We start from the raw sequence: 18,585 nt of genomic DNA, 5'->3' as shown, positions 1-18,585 counted from the left end.
ATCCCACTGGAAACATCCTCCCAGTCGCAAAAACATCCATCAACCATTACCCTTTGTTTCCTGCCTCTGAGCCAATTTTGGATCCAACTTGCCACTTTGCCCTGGATCTCATGGGTTCCGTTACTTTCATGACCAGTCTGCCATGTGGGACCTTATCAAAAGTTTTGCTAAAATCCATATACACTACATCATATGCTTTGCCTTCATCGTCCCTCCTGGTTACCTCCTCAAAAAATTCAATCAAGTTAGTCAGACACGACCTTCCCTTAACAAATCCCTCAGTCCTGGATGTGATTAATAACATAATTCAAACCCCTGCAGTCATATGTGAATTCATAAGAACATAAGAAATAGGAGCAGGAGTAGGCCATATGACCCTTCGAGCCTGCTCCGCCATTTAATAAGAACATATCTGATCTTAGCTTCTACTGCACGTTCCTGCCTGTTCCCCATAAACCTCAACTCCCTATAGTTCAAGAATCTGTCTAGAAACATAGAAACATAGAAACATAGAAAATAGGTGCAGGAGTAGGCCATTCGGCCCTTCTAGCCTGCACCGCCATTCAATGAGTTCATGGCTGAACATTCAACTTCAGTACCCCATTCCTGCTTTCTCGCCATACCCCTTGATCCCCCTAGCAGTAAGGACCTCATCTAACTCCTTTTTGAATATATTTAGTGAATTGGCCTCAACAACTTTCTGTGGTAGAGAATTCCACAGGTTCACCACTCTCTGGGTGAAGAAGTTCCTCCGCATCTCGGTCCTAAATGGCTTACCCCTTATCCTTAGACTGTGACCCCTGGTTCTGGACTTCCCCAACATTGGGAACATTCTTCCTGCATCTAACCTGTCTAACCCCGTCAGAATTTTATATGTTTCTATGAGGTCCCCTCTCATTCTTCTGAACTCCAGTGAATACAAGCCCAGTTGATCCAGTCTTTCTTGATAGGTCAGTCCCGCCATCCCGGGAATCAGTCTGGTGAACCTTCGCTGCACTCCCTCAATAGCAAGAATGTCCTTCCTCAGGTTCGGAGACCAAAACTGTACACAATACTCCAGGTGTGGCCTCATCAATGCCCTGTACAACTGTAGCAACACCTCCCTGCCCCTGTACTCAAATCCCCTTGCTCTGAAGGCCAACATGCCATTTGCTTTCTTAACCGCCTGCTGCACCTGCATGCCAACCTTCAATGACTGATGTACCATGACACCCAGGTCTCTTTGCACCTCCCCTTTTCCTAATCTGTCACCATTCAGATAATAGTCTGTCTCTCTGTTTTTACCACCAAAGTGGATAACCTCACATTTATCCACATTATACTTCATCTGCCATGCATTTGCCCACTCACCTAACCTATCCAAGTCGCTCTGCAGCCTCACAGCATCCTCCTCGCAGCTCACACTGCCACCCAACTTAGTGTCATCCGCAAATTTGGAGATACTACATTTAATCCCCTCATCTAAATCATTAATGTACAGTGTAAACAGCTGGGGCCCCAGCACAGAACCTTGCGGTACCCCACTAGTCACTGCCTGCCATTCTGAAAAGTACCCATTTACTCCTACTCTTTGCTTCCTGTCTGACAACCAGTTCTCAATCCATGTCAGTACACTACCCCCAATCCCATGTGCTCTAACTTTGCACATCAATCTCTTGTGTGGGACCTTGTCGAACGCCTTCTGAAAGTCCAAATATACCACATCAACTGGTTCTCCCTTATCCACTCTACTGGAAACATCCTCAAAAAATTCCAGAAGATTTGTCAAGCATGATTTCCCTTTCACAAATCCATGCTGACTTGGACCTATCATGTCACCTCTTTCCAAATGCACTGCTATGACATCCTTAATAATTGATTCCATCATTTTACCCACTACCGATGTCAGGCTGACCGGTCTATAATTCCCTGTTTTCTCTCTCCCTCCTTTTTTAAAAAGTGGGGTTACATTGGCTACCCTCCACTCCATAGGAACTGATCCAGAGTCAATGGAATGTTGGAAAATGACTGTCAACGCATCCACTATTTCCAAGGCCACCTCCTTAAGTACTCTGGGATGCAGTCCATCAGGCCCTGGGGATTTATCGGCCTTCAATCCCATCAATTTCCCCAACACAATTTCCCGGCTAATAAGGATTTCCCTCAGTTCCTCCTCCTTACTAGACCCCCCGACCCCTTTTATAACCGGAAGGTTGTTCGTGTCCTCCTTCGTGAATACCGAACCAAAGTACTTGTTCAATTGGTCCGCCATTTCTTTGTTCCCCGTTATGATTTCCCCTGATTCTGACTGCAGGGGACCTACATTTGTCTTTACTAACCTTTTTCTCTTTACATATCTATAGAAACTTTTGCAATCCGTCTTAATGTTCCCTGCAAGCTTCTTCTCATACTCCATTTTCCCTGCCCTAATCAAACCCTTTGTCCTCCTCTGCTGAGTTCTAAATTTCTCCCAGTCCCCAGGTTCGCTGCTATTTCTGGCCAATTTGTATGCCACTTCCTTGGCTTTAATACTATCCCTGATTTCCCTTGATAGCCACGGTTGAGCCACCTTCCCTTTTTTATTTCTATGCCAGACAGGAATGTACAATTGTTGTAGTTCATCCATGCGGTCTCTAAATGTCTGCCATTGCCCATCCACAGTCAACCCCTTAAGTATCATTCGCCAATCCATCTCAGCCAATTCACGCCTCATACCTTCAAAGTTAGCCTTCTTTAAGTTCTGGACCATGGTCTCTGAATTAACTGTTTCATTCTCCATCCTAATGCAGAATTCCACCATATTATGGTCACTCTTCCCCAAGGGGCCTCGCACAACGAGATTGCTAATTAATCCTTTCTCATTACACAACACCCAGTCTAAGATGGCCTCCCCCCTAGATAGATCTTCGTCTAGTGATACCGCCGTTGTCAAAAGTGGTTTGCAACTCTATCACTATCTCATAAGCTTTTTTCAATATTCTAACTCTTAACCCAGCATCTAAAACCCAATCCCTAACACAAGCCCCTAAACTCTAACCCCAGCCCTTAACCAAAGATTATTGACAAGGATCATTGGAGGAGCTAAAGACCTGATAAAGGAAGTATTTTAATATTATCTCAATTAAAGAAATAGTGCAAGGTATGTTAGTAACAATACAGTAGATCAACAAGACCATCAAAATTAGAACATTTCAAAAGCTATCGCACATAATATGTGTGGAGGAGTGCTTTTTATGAAATCAGATCCAAAGTGGGTTAAATAATACAGAAATTGACGGATTTCAAATCTTACTTCAATAAAGGGGTGGTTTAAAGGAACTTCAGTTGAGTACAAACTGGGACACTGCAGTTCAGTCTATGATACCCACAAGCCATGTACTCAAAGGAAACAAGCTTGGGTTGGATGTGGTAGAAGGTGAACTAGAGCAGAACTGAAATAATCCAGAGTAAGAAAAGGTCCAAAATTGGAAGTGGGTAAAAGAACATCAATTAATCTCCTCTGATCATGCAGATATCAAATACTCAAGAGACTGAAAGTTTGAAATAAAGTGGATTTATTCAATATTTCTACAGAATATTAATCTCCAGCCCAGGTATAGGGGTTATTAAGATCAGTAGAAACAAAGTCTAGCTGCCTGAATGAACATGGTTCAGTGCTCAATGCAATCCCAGTAAATCCTGTTCTATTCACCATTGGCGCAGTCTTTACCCAGCATTACAAAAGCAAAATACTGCAGATGCTGGAATATGAAATAAAAACAGAAAATGCTGGAAATCTCAGGCAGCATCTGTGGAGAGAAAAACAGAGTTAAAGATTCAGGTCGACGGCCCTTCGTCAGAATTGGCGAGTGTTCGAAAAGAACACTTTCTTAAGAAGCACTGAAAAGGTAAGGGAGAGAAAGAACAAAAGGGTGGAAGGCTGGAGAGATTAGAGAGGCAATAGGGATGATGGGCCGAATTGAAATGGTAATGGCCGGAGTTAGAAAAAGATTAGTCAAGATAGGGTGTAAATGGCACAATAATGATGATCTGCCATTGGAAACAAGGAGAAAATAAAACATAGGGTTGGGGGTGGGTGGGGGTGAAGGGAGCCAAAGATGCGGTTATGCTCTGAAATTGTTGAAATCGATGTTTAGTGCAGAAGGCTGTAAAGTGCCTTTACCCAGCATTCCCTGAATGAGCCACACCCAGACAACAGTGCGCAGGCACGAAACCCAACTGGGTTTGGCGCATGCGCGGTACATGCAATGGCAGAGAGACAGAAGGCTACAGCCGAGCTCCGAAAAATTGGGTAAGAAGCGGAGGCGGGTATTGGTCCAGCAGATGGACGGGGGAGGTTTCACAAACAATTGGTGTACGCCGCAAGCCCGGAATAATAACGTAAACTACCCACGTTTGCAGCTCGGGGCTTTCTACCGATAACAGGCCCAGGTTAATGGCCGTCATTTTTGTGCAGGAAGGTTCACTGCGCCGCCATCTTGATTCACAGGAAAGTGCATGCGCAGCCATCTTGCTGCAGGAACAAAGAGTAAGCGGGGATTCAATGTTTGTTCCCAACATAGAAAATAGGTGCAGGAGAAGGTCATTCGGCCCTTCGAGCCTGCACCACCATTCAATAAGATCATGGCTTATCATTCCCTCAGTACCCCTTTCCCGCTTTCTCTCCATAACCCCTCATCCCTTTAGCCGTAAGGGCCACATCTAACTGCCGCTTGAATATATCCAATGAACTGGCATCAACAGCTCTCTGCGGCAGGGAATTCCACAAGTTAACAACTCTCTGAGTGAAGAAGTTTCTCCTCATCTCAGTCCTAAATGGCCTACTCCTTATCCTAAGACTGTGTCCCCTGGTTCTGGACTTCCCCAACATCGGGAACATTCTTCCCGCATCGAACCTGTCCAGTCCCGTCAGAATCATATAAGTTTCTATGAGATCCCCTCTCATCCTTCTAAACTCCAGTGTATAAAGGCCCAGTTGATATGGTCTCTCCTCATATGTCAGTCCAGCCATCCATAGAATCAGTCTGGTGAACCTTCGCTGCACTCCCTCAATAGCAAGAATGTCCTTCCTCAGATTGGGGAGACCAAAACTGAACACAATAGTCCAGATGAGGTCTCACCAAGACCCTGTACAACTGCAGTAAGACCTCCCAGCTCCTATACTAAAATCCCCCAGCTATGAAGGCCAACATACCATTTGCCTTCGTCACCACCTGCTTTACCTGCATGGCAACTTTCAATGACTGATGAACCATGACACCCAGGTCTCGTTGCACCTCCCCTTTTCCTAATCTGCCATCATTCAGATAATATTCTGCCTTGGTGTTTTTGTCCCCAAAGTGGATAACTTCACATTTATCCACATTATACTGCATCTGCCATGCATTTACCCACTCACCTAACCTGTCCAAGTCACCCTGCAGCCTCTTAGCATCCTCCTCACAGCTCACACCACCACCCAGTTTAGTGTCATCTGCAAACTTGGAGATATTACACTCAATTCCTTCATCTAAATCATTAATGTATATTGTAAAGAGCTGGGGGTCCCAGCACTGAGCCCTGCGGCACTCCACTAGTCACTGCCTGCCATTCTGAAAAAGACCCGTTTATCCTGACTCTCTGCTTCCTATCTGCCAACCAGTTCTGTATCCACATCAGTACAATACCCCCAATACCATGTGCTTTGATTTTGCACACCAATCTCTTGTGTGGGACCTTGTCAAAAGCCTTCTGAAAGTCCAAATACACCACATCCACTAGTTCTCCCTTGTCCACTCTGCTAGTTACATCCTCAAAAAACTCCAGAAGATTTGTCAAGCATGATTTCCCTTTCACAAATACGTGCTGACTTGGACCGATCCTGTCACTGCTTTCCAAATGCGCTGCTATTTCATCCTTAATGATTGATTCCAACATTTTCCCCACTACAGATGTCAGGCTAACCGGTCTATAATTACCCGTTTTCTCTCTCCCTCCCTTTTTAAAAAGTGGTGTTACATTAGCTACCCTCCAGTCCATAGGAACTGATCCAGAGTCGATAGACTGTTGGAAAATGATCACCAATGCATCCACTATTTCTAGGGCCACTTCCTTAAGTACTCTGGGATGCAGACTATCAGGCCCCGGGGATTTATGGGCCTTTAATCTTATCAATTTCCCTAACACACTTTCCCACCCAATAGGGATATCCTTCAGTTCCTCCTTCTCACTAGACCCTCGGTCCCCTAGTACATTCAAAAGGTTATTTGTCTCTTTCTTCTTGAAGACAGAACCAAAGTATTTGTTCAATTGGTCTGCCATTTCTTTGTTCCCCATTATAAATTCACCTGAATCCGACTGCAAGGGACCTACATTTGTCTTCACTAATCTTTTTCTCTTCACATATTTATAGAAGCTTTTGCAGTCAGTTTTTATGTTCCCAGCATGCTTCCTCTCGTACTCTATTTTCCCCCTCTTAACTAAACCCTTAGTCCTCCTCTGCTGAATTCTAAATTTCTCCCAGTCCTCAGGTTTGCTGCTTTTTCTAGCCAATTTATATGCCTCTTCCTTGGATTTAACACTATCCTTAATTTCCCTTGTTAGCCACGGTTGAGCCACCTTCCCCGTTTTATTTTTACTCCAGACAAGGATGTACAACTGTTGAAGTTTATCAATGTGATCTTTAAATGTTTGCCATTACCTATCCACCGTCAACCCTTTAAGTATCATTTGCCAGTCTATTCTAGCCAATTCATGCCTCATACTGTCGAAGTTACCTTTCCTTAAGTTCAGGACCCTAGTTTCTGAATGAACTGTGTCACTTTCCATCTTAATAAAAAATTCTACCATATTATGATCACTCTTCCCCAAGGGGCCTCGCACAACAAGATTGTTAATTAGTCCTTTCTCATTACACATCACCCAGTCTAGGATGGCCAGTTCTCTTGTTGGTTCCTCGACATATTGGTCTAGAAAACCATCCCTAATACACTCCAGGAAATCTTCCTCCACCGCATTGCTACCAATTTGGTTAGCCCGATCAATATGTAGATTAAAGTCGCACATGATAACTGCTGTACCTTTATTGCACACATCCCTTATTTCTTGTTTGATGCTGTTTGGTGATCTGTGCACAACTCTCACTAGCGTTTTCTGCCCTTTGGTATTCCGAAGCTCCACCTATACCGATTCCACATCATCCAGGCTAATGTCCTTTCTTACTATTGCATTAATTTCCTCTTTAACCAGCAATGCCACCCGCCTCCTTTTCCTTTTTGTCTATCCTTCCTAAATGTTGAATATCCCTGGATGTTGAGTTCCCAGCCTTGGTCACCCTGGAGCCATGTTTCCGTGATGCTAATTACATCATATCCGTTAACTGCTATCTGCGCAGTTAGTTCGTCCATCTTATTCCAAATACTCCTCGCATTGAGGCACAGATCGTTGAGGCACAGAAAGTTGTTGAGGCCAATTCACTAAATATAGAAACATAGAAAATAGGTGCAGGAGTAGGCCATTCGGCCTTCTAGCCTGCAACGCCATTCAATGAGTTCATGGCTGAACATGCAACTTCAGTACCCCATTCCTGCTCTCGCCATACCCCTTGATCCCACTAGTAGTAAGGACTACATCTAACTCCCTTTTGAATATATTTAGTGAATTGGCCTCAACAACTTTCTGTGGTAGAGAATTCCACAGGTTCACCACTCTCTGGGTGAAGAAGCTTCTCCTCATCTCAGTCCTAAATGGCATACCTCTTATCCTTAGACTGTGACCCCTAGTTCTGGACTTGCCCAACATTGGGAACATTCTTCCTGCATCTAACCTGTCTAAACCCATCAGAATTTTAACCGTTTCTATGAGGTCCCCTCTCATTCTTCTGAACTCCAGTGAATACAAGCCCAGTTGATCCAGTCTTTCTTGATAAGTCAGCCCCGCCTTCCCTGGTGAACCTTCGCTGCACTCCCTCAATAGCAAGAATGTCCTTCCTCAGGTTAGGAGACCAAAACTGTACACAATACTCCAGGTGTGGCCTCACCAAGGCCCTGTACAACTGTAGCAACACCTCCCTGCCCCTGTACTCAAATCCCCTCGCTCTGAAGGCCAACATGCCATTTGCTTTCTTAACCGCCTGCTGTACCTGCATGCCAACCTTCAATGACTGATGTACCATGACACCCGGTACCAGGTCTCGTTGCACCTCTCCTTTTCCTAATCTGTCACCATTCAGATAATAGTCTGTCTCTCTGTTTTTACCACCAAAGTTCATGGCTGAACATGCAACTTCAGTACCCTAGTAGTAAAGACTACATTCAAAAAGGAGTTAGATGTAGTCCTTACTACTAGGGTGCTGAAGTTGCATGTTCAGCCATGAACTCATTGAATGGCGGTGCAGGCTCGAAAGGCTGAATGGCCTACTCCTGCACCTATTTTCTATGTTTCTATGAGTCCCGGTCCTCCCAGAAGCCCCTGCAGCGAACAGTCTGCTTCTGCATAAACATGCTAACCTTGACTGAGAGCTGATTAATTAAGAAAAGCAGGAGCCATCTGTTTGAGTGAGGGAACCTTGCACATAACCACCCAAGATAACAGAAAGAATGTCCTGTTGTACTCCCTACTAATAACTGTTGCGATGCTAAACCTCAGAAGGACTAGATAGAGGTTGTACAGATATGTAAAGACTTAAACAAAGATGTGGTGCTATTAAATGATTGGAGAACTCTTATCTGTATTTGCTGACCACAAGGGCAGAACCGATACACATGATGGAACCATAACTTGTTTGTTGTAGTGTATAAAGATACTGTAAATTTGTACCATTGTGAGAGTTTTCGCTCAGCCTTTGACTGAGCGAGGCTTTTCCTTGCAGCAAGTAAAACTTATTAAAGGAACATCTACCGGAGCTGTTTGTGTCAGAGTCTTATTGAGAATCGAGATTTCGACAAACCTCTCTGAACACCAACATTTAACATTTCCTCACAATTTAAAAATATTCTGTTTTTCTATCCTTCCTACTAAAGTGAATTCCCCACATTATGCTCCATCTGCCACCTTATTGTCCACTCTCTTAACTTGTCTATATCCTTTGCAGACTCTCTGTGTCCTCCTCACAGCTTGCATTCCCACCTAGATTTGTCAGCAAACTTGGATACATTGTGCTCGGTCCCTTCATCTAAGTTATTAATATCAGTCGTAAATAGCTGGGCCCCCAGCACTGATCCTTGGGGCACTCCACTAGTTGCAGCCTGCCAACCTAAAAATGACACATTTATTCCTACTCTCTGTTTTCTGTTCGTTAACCAATTATCAATCTATGCTAATATATTACCCTCAACCCAATGAGCCCTTATCTTGCATAGCAACATTTTATGTGACACCTTATCAAATGCCTTTTGGAAATTCAAATATACAACATCTACTGGTTCCCTTTTATCTACCCTGATAGTTACATCTAAAAATTTGTTAAACACGATTTCCCTTTCAAAAACCCTGTAATGTCTGCTCAATTTCTACGTGGCCTATTACCACTTCCTTATTAATGAATTCCAGCATTTTCCCGCCAACTGATGTCAGGCTAACTGGACTGTAGTTCCCGGTTTTCTCTCTCCCTCCTTTCTTAAATAGCAGGGTTACATTTGCTACCTTCCAATCGCTGGGACCGTTGTTGAATCTACGGAATTTTGATACAGGCTCCTGATACTGCTCCTGATACATGACACCTCACGATATCTGGCACCTCCTGATACACGGCACCTCCTGATAACTGCCATCTCTCGATACTGCTCCTGAAACCTGACACCTCTGGATACTGCTCCCGATACCTGGCACCTCTGGATACTGCTCCTGATACCTGGCACCTCTCAATAATGCTTCTGATAATGGTCATCCCTCGATACTGCTCCCGATATGTGGCACCTCCTGATACCATACACCTCTCAATACTGCTCCTGAAAGCTTGCTCCTCTGGATAGCGCTCCTGATACATGGCACCTCTTGATACTGGTCCTGATAGCTGGCACCTCTCGATACTGGTCCTGATACCAGGTACTTTCTGATACTGCTCCTGATGCCTGGCACCTATCATAAGAACATAAGAAATAGGAACAGGAGTAGGCCATACTGCCCCTCGAGCCTGCTCCGCCATTCAATGAGATCATGGCTGAACCGATCATGGACTCAGGTCCACTTCCCTGTCCGCTCCCTATAACCTATTATTCCCTTATCGTTTAAGAAACTATCAATTTCTGTCTTAAATTTATTCAATGTCCCAGCTTCCACAGCTCTCTGAGGCAGTGAATTCCACAGATTTACAACCCTCTGTGAGCAGAAATTTCTCATCTCAGTTTTAAATGGGTGGCCCCTTATTCTAAGATTATGCCCCCTAGTTCTAGTCTCCCCTATCAGTGGGAACATCCTCTCTGCACCCACCTTGTCAAGCCCCCTCATAATCTTATATGTTTCGATAAGATCACCTCTCATTCTTCTGAATTCTAATGAGTTGAGACCCAACCTACTCAACCGGAAATGAATATATCCAGTTCATTGGACATATTCAAGAGGGAGTTATATATGGCCCTTACGGCAAAAGGGATCAAGGGGTATGGAGAGAAAGCAGGAAGAGGGTACTGAGGTGACTGATCAGCCATGATCTTATTGAATGGTGGTGTAGGCTCGAAGGGCCAAAAGGCCTACTCCTGCACCTATTTTCTATGTTTCCTTATAAATCAACCCCCCCATCTCCGGAATCAATCTAGTGAACCTTCTCTGAACTGCCTCCAAAGCAAGTATATCCTTTCTTAAATATGGAAACCAAAACTGTACGCAGTATTTGGCCTCACCAATACCCTGTATAACTGTAGCAAGACTTCCTGCTTTTATACTCCATCCCCTTTTATACAGTTCAAGCATAACCCACCTGCTCGTATATTCTCTGCCTCGGCTAATAAAGGCAAGCATTCTGTCTGCCTTCTTAACCACCTAATCCACCTGGCCTGCTACCTTCAGGGATCTAGGGACATGCACTGCCAGGTCCCTTTGTTTCTCTACACTTCTCAATGTCCTTCCAGTTAATGTGTATTCCCTTTCCTTGTTAGCCCTCCCCAAATGCATTACCTCACACTTCTCTGGATTAAATTCCATTTGTCACTGTTCTGCCCACCTGACCAGTTGATTGATATCTTCCTGCAATCCGCAGCTTTCTTCTTCATTATCAATCACACAGCCTATTTTTTTTTTCATCTGAAAACTTCTTAATCATACCCCCTATATTCAAGTCTAGATCATTGATGTATACCACAAAAAGCAAGGGAACTAGTACTGAATCCTGCGGAATCCCACTGGAAACATCCTTCCAGTAACAAAACACCCATCAACCATTACCCTTTGCTTCCTGTCTCTGAGCCAATTTTGGATTCAACTTACCACTTTGCCCTGGATCCCATGGGCTTTTGCTTTTGTGACCAGTCTGCCATGTGGGACCTTATCGAAAGCTTTGCTAAAATCCATATACACTACATCATATGCACTGCTTTCATCGACCCTCCTGGTTACCTCCTCGAAAAATTCAATCAAGTTAGTCAGACACGGCCTTCTCTTAATAAATCTGTGCTGACTGTCCCGGATTAATCGATGTCTTTCTAAATGTAGATTTATCCTGTCCTTCAGGAATTTTTTCAATAATTTTCCCACAACTGAGGTTCGGCTGACTGGCCTGTAATTTCTTGGTCTATCCCTTTCTCCCTTCTTAAACAAAGGTACCACATTAGCAGTCCTCCAGTCATCTAGCACCACATCTGAAGCGACCCCCCTCCCTTTTTAACCCCCTCTCTATCCCATCTGAAAATCCTGTAACCAGGAATGTCGAGTTGCCATACCTGCCCCTCTTTTAACCATGTCTCTGTAATAGCTATATCATACATCCAAGTGTCCATCTGTGCTCTCAGCTCATCTGCTTATTCGCTATACTCCTTGCATTGAAGTATATACCATTTAGTGTAGCCAGACCTCCTTGTTGACTACTTTCTAGCCCTTGTTTCCTGTGTCTTTCAAATTCACTTTCTACATTTTTTCTTTCCAATTCCAGCTTTATTCCCCTCCCTACTGCTGAATATATTCTCAGGTTCCCATCCCTCTGCCAAGCTAGTTTAAACCCTCCCCAACTAGCAAACCCCCCCCCACCCCACCGCCCGTGAGGATATTGGTCCCGGCTCTGTTGAGGTGCAACCCGTCCGGCTTGTACAGGTCCCACCGCCCCCAGAAACAGTCCCAATGCCTCAGGAATCTAAAGCCCTCCCTCCTGCACTCTCTCTCCAGCCACGCAGTCATCTGCTCTATCCTCCTATTTCTATACTCACTAAGCTCGTGGCACCGGGAGTAATCCGGAGATTACTTCCTTTGCGGTCCAGCTTTTAAATCTCTCTCCTAGCTCCCTAAACTCTGCCTGTAGGACCTCATCCCTCTTTCTACCTATGTCATTGGTCCCGATAGGGACCACGACCTCTGGCTGTTCTCCCTCTTCCCCCCAGAATGTCCTGCAGCCGCTCGGTGATATGCTTGACCCTGGCACCAGGGAGGCAACATACCATCCCGGAGTCATGTCTGCGGCCGCAGAAACGCCTGTTTGCTCCCCTGACTATTGAATCCTCTACCACTAAAGTTCTTCCATTCTTCTTCCTATCCCCTGTGCAGCTGAGCAACCCGTGGTGCCATGGACTTGGATGTGGTTGCACTCCCCAGAGGCGCCCTCACCCCCATTGGTACTCAGAAGAGAATACTGGTTGGAGAGCGAGATGGACTCAGGGGACTCTTGCACTACCTGCCTAGTGCTCCTCTTCTGTCTGGCGGTCACCCACTCCCTCCCTCCCTGCACACTCTTAAGCTGCAGGATGACCTCTAGAAACGTGCTATCCACGTTGCTCTCAGTCACTCGGATGCACTGCAATGATTCCAGCAGCCGCTCAAGCTCCAAAACACGGAGCTCGAGTTGCTGCAACTGGAGACACCTCCTGCACACGCGATCGTCCAGGCTGCGCGAAGCGTCCAGGACTTCCCACCTGGCACCTCTGGATACTGCTCCTGATACCTGCCACCTCTGGATACTGCTCCTGATACCTGCCACCTCTGGATACTGCTCCTGATACCTGCCACCTCTGGATACTGCTCCTGATACCTGGCACATTCTGATACAGCTGCTGATACCTGGCACCTCTCGCTACTACTCCCGCTACCTAGTACCTCTCGATACTACTCCCGCTACCTGGCACCTCTCGATACTACTCCCGCTACCTGGCACCTCTGGATACTACTCCCGCTACCTGGCACCTCGCGATACTACTCCCGCTACCTGGCACCTCTCGATACTACTCCCGCTACCTGGCACCTCTCGATACTACTCCGCTACCTGGCACCTCTCGATACTACTCCCGCTACCTGGCACCTCTCGATACTACTCCCGCTACTGGCAGCTCACGATACTGCTCATGATACTGGACTCCTCTGCATACTGCTCCTGATACCTGGCACCTCTTGAACCACTGCATCAACATTGAGAACAAATGACTGGGCTGAGGCCCGTCTTGGATAAAAACATGAGGACCACTGTGGCTGTAGTGTGCACCATCTACAGCAACAAGTCACCAAGACTTCTCCGACAGCACCTTTCAAACCCACAACCTCCACCGTGTAGAAGGACAAGGACAGCAGTTGCACGGGAACACCGGCACCTCCAAGTTCCCCTCCAAGTCACGCAGCATCCTGACCTCAGCGCTGTGGGAGCACCTTCACCACATACACTGCAGCACGGTTCAAGAAGGTAGCGGCTCACCGCCACCTTCTAAAAGGGACAATTAAGGATGGGCAATAAATGCTGGCTGGTTCACCCACATCCTGAGAATGAATGAATTAATAAAGAATGAACACTTTGAGAAATGAGCTGCAGAACTGGGTACACCATCCGCTTTAAGGAAACGTTTCACTTTGAAGTTCGGATTGCCCATTGAGTTTGATTAAACTGATGTTAAAGAAACAATGCTGTCTTGGCCCGTGACAATATCAGATTCTCAGAATATTTCCCATAGGCTGAAAGCGAATGTCAGACTTGGTCAACTTGTAGATCCATCTTTTAAACAGCTGAGGATTCCACTCAGCTCATAACAAATCCTCAATCAGCTCGTCTAATCATTGAGAAATCATGGACTAGGCACTTGTTTAAAAGAAAGCTGATTTATTTGACATTTATACAGAATATCAAACTATAGCCCAATTCTATTGTTAGTAACATTGTCAGAAACAAATCCCAACTGCCAGAATGAACATGGTTCAGTCCCAGATGCGATTAACAGTAGACTCCAACTCTGGTCAATTGTGAGTTCGCTGGTGTACCAGCAGGTTGGATGACACAGCGAATCCCTTCCCACACACGGAGCAGATGAATGGCCTCTCCCCAGTGTGAACTCGCTGGTGTGTCAGCAGGTTGGATGACACAGCGAATCCCTTCCCACACACGGAGCAAGGGAACGGCCTCTCCTTCATGTGAACTCGCTTGTTGTGTGCCAGCAGGTTGGATGACTGAGAGAATCTCTTTCCACACTTGGAGCAGGTGAATGGCCTCTCCCCAGTGTGAATTCGCTGGTGTTTCTGGAGGCCGGATGACAGAGCGAATCCCTTCCCACATTCGGAGCAACGGAATGGTCTCTCCTCAGTGTGAACTTGCTTGTTGTGTGCCAGCAGGTTGGATGACTGAGTAAATCCCTTTCCACACACTGAGCAGGAGAATGGCCTGTCCGCAGTGTGAACTCGCTGGTGTTTCTGGAGACCGGCTAAGAGAGTGAATCTCTTCCCACAGACGGAACAGGAGAATGGCCTCTCCACAGTGTGAACTCGTTTATGTGCCAGCAGGTTGGATAACCGAGCGAATCGCTTCTCACACACGGAGCAGGTGAACGGTTTCTCCCCAGTGTGAACTTGCTGGTGTTTCACCAGAGTAGCTGACTCAGTGAAACCCCTCCCACACACGGAGCATACGAATGGCCTCTCCCCAGTGTGAACTCGCTGGTGTGACTGCAGGTGTTGTGACTGAATGAATTCCTTCCCACACACGGAGCAGTTAAACGGCCTCTCCCCAGTATGAACTCGTTGATGTGTCTGGAGGTGTTGTGATTGAATGAATCCCTTCCCACACACGGTGCAGGTGAATGGCCTCTCCCCGGTGTGAATGCGCTGGTGTTTCAGAAGGTTGGATGAATCAGTGAATCCCTTCCCGCACACGGAGCAGATGAACGGCCTCTCCCCGGTGTGACTGCGTCGATGAATCTCCAGCTGGGATGGGGAAATGAATCCTTTCCCACAGTCCCCACATTTACACGGACTCCCCATGGTGTTTGTCCAACCTGGAGAGACTCGCGGACAATCAGTTGAAGCCTCGTCCACACACAGAACACGTGTACAGTTCTCCCCGTTGTGAATGGTGCGATGTTTTTTCAGGTTGTGTAACTGGTTATAGCTCCTTCCACAGTCAGTGCACTGGAACACTCTTACTCAGGTGTGCATGTCTCCGTGCTTTTCCAGTCACACTGATGTTTGAAATCCTTTCCCACAGACAGAACAGACAAACATTTCTCCTTCCACATTCAAAGGCCGATGATATTCAAGTCCTGATGAATTGACCTAATGTGATGTTTGGTTTGAATTTCTCGTCTGTAAATCCTTCCCTTCTAACACCCTGTAAAAGGAGTTTGCAAAAGTCATCATTGTAAGTACAGGATAGAAATTCAGAACAGGCAATTCTAGTTTCTATACAACATTCCTTCACACGCCCATGATCATTTAACCTAAAACCCAATCTGTTAATTACTTTCAGCTAGGGACTTAGCGTGTGCCCCACAGCATCTCTCCCACCGTCGATGTGTGAATAGAGCATCACGCCTGAAAACCTGGTTGAAATTTAAATTCACTCAGCAAATGTATTGAACAGAAGATGAACAAGTAAACAGATCATGGCTTAATAATACGGCTCTATAGTCACAGGAGAAAGTCTGTTCTCCTGGAGAGCAAAAAATCAAGAAAGATCCCAAATGTAAGAGTCCCTCGAATCCTTTGTGAAAACCTTTCAAATTTTGAACGGTTCCTTCCTTATTATCGAATTCCCTATCCCTGTGGGAGTCAATATTGGTCAAATACTGCTAATTTCTAACCGTTTTTTTACTTTCAGAGTTTCAAGCTGACCAGATCCTTCCCTCAGAGAATTTCCAAGGAGACTGTTTGCTTTGAACTCAGCTCTCCCCTCTTTTATGTTCAAGATTGGAGTTACTGGGAATTTGAATATCTGACAACATTAATTACAAGGGCCTGTCAGTGATACACAGACTGAACCAATCACACAGCTCTGCATCAGTTTGAATGATTCCTTTCTCCAGCCTGTAACCGGTGAAACTTGGAACACTGAGGCTGAACTTTCCACTTCCACGTGCCGGGTTCCAACCCGGGCATGTATACGGGATTCTAAGCCTTGGATTGTACATGGGGATTCGAACCCTGGGATTGTATATGGGATTCTAAGCCTGGTACTGTACATGGAGATTCTAACCTTGGGATTGTATACAGGATTCTAAGCCTGGGACTGTACATGGGTTGGGCCAGCTCTGGGGGCTCTTCTGTTATAGTGCCGTAAGCTGGGCCTTCAGGAGAGATGGTGAGAAATACGATGTGTGGTGAGTGAGAATAAAATAAACGAGACAATGATATTTATATTTACTCCTGGGCACTGGGACCAGGTTGGGAACAGCCACTGAAGCCCCGCCCACTCGTTAGTCGTGTGGCAAGATAGCTGCGCATGCGCCCTGTTACGCAATGAATCATTGGGCTGCACACGGAACCTTGCCACCTTCCTACACAAAGATGGCGGTAAATCTGGGCCTGTTACCGGGAGAAAAAGCATTGCTGCAAACGCGGGAGTTTCGGGTTATGATTCGGGGCTTGCGGCTCACGCCAGTTGTTTATGAAGCCTCCCCGACCACTTGCCGTTCAATTACTCCCCTGCGTCCCGCTGATTCTCACCTGGTGTGGAGTCCGACTCCAGCCTGTGCTCGTCTCAGCGTCTCTGCGTCTCCAGAAACACAGCCTGGCACTGCGGCTGCGCGATGTGCTTCTGTCGTTTGGGCGCGGGACATTCTCCCCACGGGGAATGCTGGGTAAACACCGCGCCATTGAAACATCACATTGATGAATATTGCATGATTTATTTGTGATCGGATTGACGACTGAACCATGTTCATTCTAGCAGGTACGATTTGTTTCTGCTGATCTTAATAACCTGGGCTGGAGATGATCATTCTATTAAAAAATCAAAAGAACACCGAAACATAGAAAATACGTGTAGGAGTAAGGGCCATATCTAACTCCCTCTTGAATACATCCAATGAACTGGCATCAACAACTCTCTGCGGCAGGGAATTCCACAGGTTAACAACTCTCCGAGTGAAGAATTTTCTCCTCATCTCAGTCCTAAATGGCTTACCCCTTATCCTAAGACTATGTCCCCTAGTTCTGGACTTCCCCAACAGTGGGAACATTCTTCCCGCATCTAACCTGTCCAGTCCCGTCAGAATCTTCGATGAGATCCCCTCTTATCCTTCTAAACTCCAGTGAATAAAGGCCCAGTTGATCCAGTCTCTCCTCATATGTCAGTCCAGCTATCCCTGGAATCAGTCTGGTAAACCTTCACTGCATTCCTCAATAGCAAGAACGTCCTTCCTCAGATTAGGAGACCAAAACTAAACACAATATTCCAGGTGAGGCCTCACCAAGGCCCTGTACAACTGCAGTAAGACCTCCCTGCTCCTATACTCAAATCCCCTAGCTATGAAGGCCAACATACCATTTGCCTTCCACACCGCCTGCTGTACCTGCATGCCAACTTTCAATGACTGATGAACCATAACACCCAGGTCTCGTTGCACCTCCCATTTTCCTAATCTACTGCCATTCAGATAATATTCTGCCTTCGTGTTTTTGCCCCCAAAATGGATAACCTCACATTTATCCACATTATTCTACATCTGCTATGCATTTGCCCACTCACCTAACCAGAGAAGATTGGAAAATGATGGTCAAAGCCTCTGTTATTTTCTCTTTTGCTTCACTTAACAGCCTGGGATACATTTCATCTGGGCCTGGGGACTTATCCACTTTCAAAGCTGCTAAACCCCAATACCTCCTCTCTCATTCTGTTTATTTCATTTAATATTTCACACTCCTCGTCCTCGATAGTAGTGTCTGCATCACCCCGCTCTTTTGTGAAAACAGATGCAAAGTATTCATTAAGAATCATACCTACATCTGCCGCCTCCACACACAGATTACCCTCATGGTCTCTAATAGTCCATACCCTTTCTTTAGTTATCCTCTTGCTCTTAATATATTTATAAGACATCTTTGGGTTTTCATTGATTTTACTTGCCAAGAATGTTTCATGTTCTCTCTTTGTTTTCCTAATATCCTTTTTAACTTCACCACTGGACTTTCTGTACTCCTCTAGAGATTCTGCAGCATTTAGCTCTCGGTATCGGTCATAAGCCTCCCTGTTTTTCTTTCAACATCCAGAGGTCTCCAGATTTGTTTGTCCCATCCTTT

The 18,585-nt window shown here is 45.7% G+C and overlaps 1 protein-coding gene and 1 pseudogene across 1 annotated transcript in view; one reads left to right on the top strand and one right to left on the bottom strand.

The window, feature by feature from the left end:
- LOC139228691 (zinc finger protein 271-like) overlaps positions 1-18,585 on the top strand; it is a 176,813-nt pseudogene that overhangs the window by 71,980 nt on the left and 86,248 nt on the right.
- The window catches only part of LOC139237983 (zinc finger protein 235-like), a 69,543-nt gene continuing 65,176 nt past the window's right edge, over positions 14,219-18,585 (bottom strand). Inside the window, exons 2-3 of the mRNA XM_070867355.1 lie at positions 17,011-17,286; positions 14,219-15,676 (exon numbers count right to left, since the gene is read on the bottom strand). Of these exons, the coding sequence (XP_070723456.1) occupies positions 14,314-15,330 (1,017 nt within the window). The 5' untranslated portion in view covers positions 15,331-15,676; positions 17,011-17,286 and the 3' untranslated portion in view covers positions 14,219-14,313. The remainder of the gene's footprint in view (positions 15,677-17,010; positions 17,287-18,585) is intronic.

The sequence above is a fragment of the Pristiophorus japonicus genome, chromosome 2 (genome assembly GCF_044704955.1).
Source record: "Pristiophorus japonicus isolate sPriJap1 chromosome 2, sPriJap1.hap1, whole genome shotgun sequence".
NCBI classification, from domain to species: Eukaryota; Metazoa; Chordata; class Chondrichthyes; family Pristiophoridae; genus Pristiophorus; species Pristiophorus japonicus.
This window is presented reverse-complemented; position numbering and strand designations above follow the sequence as displayed.